We start from the raw sequence: 6,496 nt of genomic DNA on the forward strand, positions 1-6,496 counted from the left end.
CTAACACCAACCTCGTTCCCATGGTCCTGAGAACGAGGTTGCACTAACACATGTTACATGCCACGTAGGCTAATGGAAGATACGATGACTTACGCTCCTTTTTCTGATAGGAGTCGTTGAAACCAAAGTACCGGGTATTCAAGAGCTGCTTAAGTCGGCGAAAGGGCGCAAGCGACCCGCCCGTAAAAATGAACGCGAACTTAACTGGAATTTCGACTGACTTAGATTTTTTCCGACTTTCAAAATTCGCCTTGACTTAGTCTTCTCTTGGTTGCTTTTTACAGCCTGTTCCTTCGTGCCTTTTGCAGCCCCTTAGATGCTTTACAAAAGATTTAAACAAACACGGTTACTGCTTTTTATTTGTTAATTTATTTTCACGTACTAAATAAATCGTTGCTTGAACAGAGTTTACATGTTTATCAGTTCTCACTTAGTCATATCTTTAAACAAGAGAAGAAATGGCCTTTTTAACCATAACCCTTCGCCTCCTGTCCAAGGACAGATCTTGGATCACGAAAAGTGAGTCTAATTTTTAAGTCTACAGGTGAAATCCACAAGTCTGACTATTTTACGCAAAGTGGTGAATTGGTGCTTTCAAGAGGTGGAAGTAAAACATGAATTGTCATATAGTTGAGCTACGGATGAAAGAAACAAATGTCAGACCGTCACAACTTAAGCAATTGAAAAAGAAAGCCTCGAGAGGGGAGGCTTGTTTTCATTTTGCTGTAAATTTCCGAAAACAATAGCACTCGTTACTTTCACATTTTGCAGCCTAGATTTTACTTTTTTAAGTAGTCGACGCTCTCGCGGGATAGCTAGATTGTGTAACCGTCATATGTGCATTCTAAAGCTGCTTCACGAGAAACAAACAAGAAGCCTGACCGATACAAAAATGACATCTCCACTGAAAAGGGTAAGAATGTAGCTATACAGAGTCCCTACCAACAAGCTTGCAGATATTTCAAGAAATTTTACAACTGATATTTGACAGCGATCATTCCTTTGTCGTCTTTGGCTTGGCAATTGATGGACGTTCAAGTTTAAAACTCCTTTCTGTTGCACGGTGATCTGAAAAGCCTTTATTACCCTTGTTAAAAGAATTGGGGCCTGCAGATGTGGGCGTTTCTCTGAAAGAGAACGAAAAAACGGAACTCAACACCCGCTATTTATGACAAATATTTCTCACTGTAAAAATAATCAGCTATTAAACAATGCCCGTAAATTTTCCGACATTTCATGGTACTAAATTAATAATGAATTTTGGAAAGGGTATTCATTTTTATCCCAAAGCAACAATTTTTCAAGTTTAAATTGGATTTTCAAACCAACATTACACGGAATCCAAAATTTGTCATTTTACAGTGTACGCATTTGTCGTAACGATAAGTCAACAAGAAAAAGACTTCGTCTGACAATGCAGTGTAAAAAACAATGGCAATCAATTTACCTTTAGTAATCATGACCAGGCTACCAGCAGATTGAAAAGCTAAGTGGAACTAAAAATGGGGTAACTGGCAATTCTCCTTTAAAATCCAAATTTCAAAAAAAGAATAAACTACATGTACAACACTAGTCTCCCTTGCAGACCTCTTTTGGCTCGTCATGCAATCTTTGAGCCAAAAGAGCATCTGTGAGGGAGGGGGGCAGGGGAGGGAGTGTCTGCCTACAGGATGTATATGGATAAAGGGGTTAGTGTGTTAGCATCCATTGGGGAGTGAAAACAAATGTTTGGTTTATCAACAGATTTGATAATTAAAGGTAAATTGGCCACCGTAAAGAGATTCAAATGCTGATGTTTCGAGTGTCAGTCCCTTGTCAGGGCTCAAAAGATCAGCATTCGAATCTCTTTACAGTGCCAAATTTGCCTTTAGTTATCAGCTCTTTTGTTAAACCAAACATTCATTACAGGATGTATATGTTCAGCAGACAAGAATTGACTCTACACTGTACCTTCCAACATTTCGCATCCGCATTTTAGCTTCTGCAGGCATTTCCTCTTCCTCATCACTCTAACATAAATAAAATCAGGACAATTTTGGAAATATGCTCACAAAGTTTTCATAACCGACAGGGGTCATCTCTAAGTCTGGGAGATTTTTTTTTTTTCATTTAAACCGGCAATATTTTTCTTTGACATTTGCTTCAATAGCACTTAGTGTTTATCAAGAGAGCTCAGGTCTTTTATAATAATTAATACAAAAATATTTCACATCATTTATTATTTTGTACATCACAATTGGATAAGGGTACAATGAAGGCAGTGATAAACAGTCAGTTCAAAACACACCCTATGGTTTGATGAAGAGATTAAAAACTTGAACAGACTGAAACAACAAATTAACATATTTTATTTGACAAATCGATAAGAACAAAAGTTAAATACCGAACAATAATTCTTACATGACAATCTATCTGTATGCCAGTTGATTTGTCTTAAAATGGCCATACTTTACGGCACTAAAACTGAGCCTTGAGTAAGCATGACTTGGGTGTATGGCTACTAAATTTCATCAATAAACTTGCCATTCTAGTATTGAATGGCAGTCCATCTTAAAAAGGTTTCTTAGCAATACTAGTCACTGCAATGGATACCATAAAACCTCTACTAAAGGCCCCCTGGGGGCTTATTTTTTTCCAGGCTTTAAGAATGGGGTCTTACTTCAGCTCACAAGTTTTGACCAAAACTTAAAATATTAGCTTTTCCAACATTTTACCTTACAATTAACTGCAAAAAACACACCAATGGGTAGTCAGTATCACAAAAATTAATGCACTTTCATTTTACCTTTATAATTAATGCCCCAGCAACATTAATAAATTTAGTTTTACCCAATTGCACTGAAGACCTATATACCTGCCAACTCTCACGCATTATGCGTGAGTCCCACGCCTGTTGACTGAGGACATCGATCTCACGCATCAAGGCCAATTTCTCACGCCTGACTCACAAAATATCCGGACGAGTTGTTCTAAAAAAAACTTCATTTCATTTCAGATTGGTTATGTATTATTTCTTTCCTCTTTATAACAATCGCAAAAAGCTTTCAAATGTCTACAATCTGTTTGAATCGTAAGTGTTCAAAGGTCATCGGAATATCTTCGGACATTATTGGCAACGTTCAGAAGTCTTCGGAAATCTTCAGAAGTGGTTCGGACGTCTTCGGAAATCCCGGTCATGACACGACAAAAATCTCACTTATTTGACTCAGAAAAAGTTGGCAGGTATAGACCTACTATATAAATTTCCCTATAGACCAACTGATGGATGTGATCACTGGTAGGTTCAAGTTTTGAAGCACACTCCTGTGTTGACTTCTGTAACATGGGTTGGGAGGAGGGAGGCTAATTAAAAAATCTTACCTCCAACAGGGGAGAGGAGGGAAGGGGTGGCTTAATAGAGCTTAATAAAAGTTTACAAGATTTCTTTTGTTCTTCATCTGCAGTTTTTAGGAAATAAGAACACAAACATATTATGCGAAAAAATAAATAAACACCTGCTCCATTAGAAGCTGCACGCTATGGAAAAAACCTAAATATTCTCAATGGAGAAGAAAATTTGAATAAAGATCTCATAACAAGTTTGCCAGCTTCTGAATATTTCATGTGCAAATTATTTGCTTCCATTAAGCCACATAAAAATAGCACATTAAAGTTAATTTAGGATGTTAGTTTTCTGTGATTAGTCAAGCTAATCTCATCCCACTGAACAGTTTCAGGTGACTTTTGTAACTGTCGCAACCTCAACAGTTACGCAAAATAATGAACCCTTTAATGAAGAAGCTTTGTACAGTTTAGATGGTTGGATATTGGCCTGGATATTATTTTTCGGCATTTTTATGGAGACAAAAAATGCAAGAAAAAAAAAACCTTGGTACATATCTAGCTGCCTAATAACCTCATGCTTAATAAATAACCCATATAATAAATAACATAATTAACATTGATATTAATTACAATACTTGAATTTGTAACTAAGATATTAATGGGCAATATTAACATGTAGACTTGTACCTCATCATTAAATACTGATGCCAATGCCCCTTTCCTTTGTATAACCAGTGGCTCCTTCTTCTGCTTTTTTGGATCTGATCCCTGGGGAACAGAACAGAGGATCTGTAGACCACTTTACAAGGACTTGCCAATACTTTACACAAGGGCAATGCAAAGGACAGTCATTGTCTTATTATGATAATGATAGACCATATGTCTGTCTCCACTAAGTATGGTACATCACTGTGTGTAATATAGTGCACTACATCTCTAAATAATGTCACATTTCAACCTAAAGCCAAAAGGGGTCAGGAGCCTTTTTTCCATAAATTTTATACAGTTTCAGTTTTTCACATAATAATAAGGATTAACGCCATCTGCAACATAATGCTTCACATTGAATAATTTTTCCCCAATTTTAAACTTCCATTTACAAAAATAAAACAAAGCATTGCTATTCATCTGTCACCAATATCATTATAGCTGTGATTAATGAACAAAAACAAAAACCATCATGATACATGTAGTTCACATTGAAGCGGGGAGAGCACGCAAAGTTTTGTTGCATAATTCCTTCATTAACGCATTTTGTAGCCTGCGAACAGGCCTACCTGATTTTGCAAGTGTTCCTGTTAAAAGTTGCTGTCAGTAGTTTTCATTATTTAATGCTCATTGCCTTTTGCTTTTTATTCAAAACTCAAGCTAATGTCATCACATTTTTAAAAAAGAGGAGAAAAGGAAAGCAACATTCCATGGGTACATAGGTATTAATATTTTCTATGGGTATCGAAAGGTCTTTGCGAGCATTTGCGAGCATGCGAGCAGTGTGTTTATTTTTCCAAGCACGAGCAGTTGTCAAATTTTTCTTGCGAGCAGCAAGCACTTTAGAAAAATACAGATGGCGAGCAGCGAGCACTTTAGAAAATTACAGATGGCGAGTAGTGAGCACTTCGAGTACTTCGTAGATTTTCCGCTAGCCGGAATCTCTCTTTTAATTATTAATAGGATTAACGAAATTTCGAGCAATCGAGCACATGTTAACGAGAATACGAGCATGCGAGCAGTTGCAAAATTTTTGCGAGCACGAGCATGCGAGCACCCATGTAATTTTTGCGAGCAATTCGAGCAAAGGCCAAATTTTGCGAGCACTTTAAAATTGAATGGGACCATTCGATACCCCTTTTTCTGGAACTATACATTGTCAATTTAATTTATGTTTATCACTTCTTGACAGTGATGGCACAAAGTCGTCAAAACGTCTTGTTAAGTTTTTATCGTTAATTCTCCTTGTAAAAATGCTTATCAAAATTGATCTTTATTAGAATTAAGTCCGCACATTAAAATAGATACTGCAGTCTTGTTTTTTAGGGATTTACATAAAAGGAAAGGGCTGGGTTTCAGTTTCAATTTTCAGGATTCAGAGGGGAAACATAAGCTGGCCAAGGTACATACATTAGGAAGGAATCCAAGTTAACTAACCAATATAAATAAACAGCCATTCTAACAGTTTCAACTTTACTGTTACAAGATTTTTAGCTTACTGATTTAAATGTAAGCAATTTTCCAGAACCTGCGGCTTTTCCATTTAGTAAATTTAGCAATTTTTTCACTATTCTTACATGTAAAGTTTAATTTTAGATAATTTTCTTTCTTTTTCAAACTTAGTATAGTTAAATATTTAAGTGAATACCAGTCCTGTGATTTTTTTTATGAAATTGTTAAATATGCACCTCTGAGTGCCCTGTACCTAAAAGAGGTTGCAAAAACTAGTAACTTAAGTTTCATGAATAGCTTTAGATTATTGTTAAAAGAAACTTTTAGCAAAGGGACATGGTCAATAATCGGTCAATCAAATGCATATGCAAGACTGAAAACAATGAATGTTTCTCGTCCAACTTATCCATAGAAATTAAAACTTGATTATATTGGGTGTATTATCATCAAATCTGCTGTACATGATGAAATTTTGATCAGCAAAACCTAAAATGTTGTAATATACGTCACTTCCGCATTTTTGCGAGCTGATATCAGTGGATTTCAATTTCATGCTGCCTTTATAATATTGTTTACGGTTAACAACTTGTGCCTAAATATATCTTAACTTGGACTATTATCGGCAACTGCCAAAAGAACTCACCAGCTTTAAACTAACTCCAATTGGCTTCTTCTGCGGAGATCCAGACAGAGACATCGAGATTTTGGGTTTCTCGGCAAGATTACGTGACAAGCTGGAGTCAGACTTTATAGCAATTTCCGGTAGTTTTCTCTTCTCTCCTACAGTTGCGACCTTTTGGATGGCGTTCCCTGTACATTAGACACAGATACTGCACAATTTCAGTACACGTGGAAAAGCTATTCATTTTTGGAATACCAAAGTGCGGATTTAGACCTTCATTTGAATCAGGTTTTTCTTCCAAGAGCTTTGTTGAACTCGCTTCGACTTTGTTATCCGCCATCTTGCTTCGTAACCACCCACACTCCAGGCCAGGCTACGAGGCCTTTCATC

General features: G+C 36.6%; 1 protein-coding gene across 1 annotated transcript; it reads right to left on the bottom strand.

Moving 5' to 3' along the window:
- Nucleotides 1-341: 341 nt before the first annotated feature.
- On the bottom strand, nucleotides 342-6,468 carry LOC146466524 (uncharacterized). The gene is made up of 5 exons (XM_085127033.1): nucleotides 6,380-6,468; nucleotides 6,128-6,294; nucleotides 4,012-4,092; nucleotides 1,951-2,009; nucleotides 342-1,127 (listed from the first exon to the last, which is right to left on the bottom strand). The coding sequence occupies exons 1-5, from the start codon at nucleotides 6,444-6,446 to the stop codon at nucleotides 995-997; spliced, it is 507 nt and encodes a 168-aa protein (XP_084983159.1). The 5' UTR covers nucleotides 6,447-6,468; the 3' UTR covers nucleotides 342-994.
- Between the last annotated feature and the right edge of the window lie 28 nt (nucleotides 6,469-6,496).

The sequence above is a fragment of the Pavona decussata genome, unplaced genomic scaffold (assembly GCF_977016875.1).
Source record: "Pavona decussata unplaced genomic scaffold, jaPavDecu1.1 SCAFFOLD_143, whole genome shotgun sequence".
Classification (NCBI taxonomy): domain Eukaryota; kingdom Metazoa; phylum Cnidaria; class Anthozoa; order Scleractinia; family Agariciidae; genus Pavona; species Pavona decussata.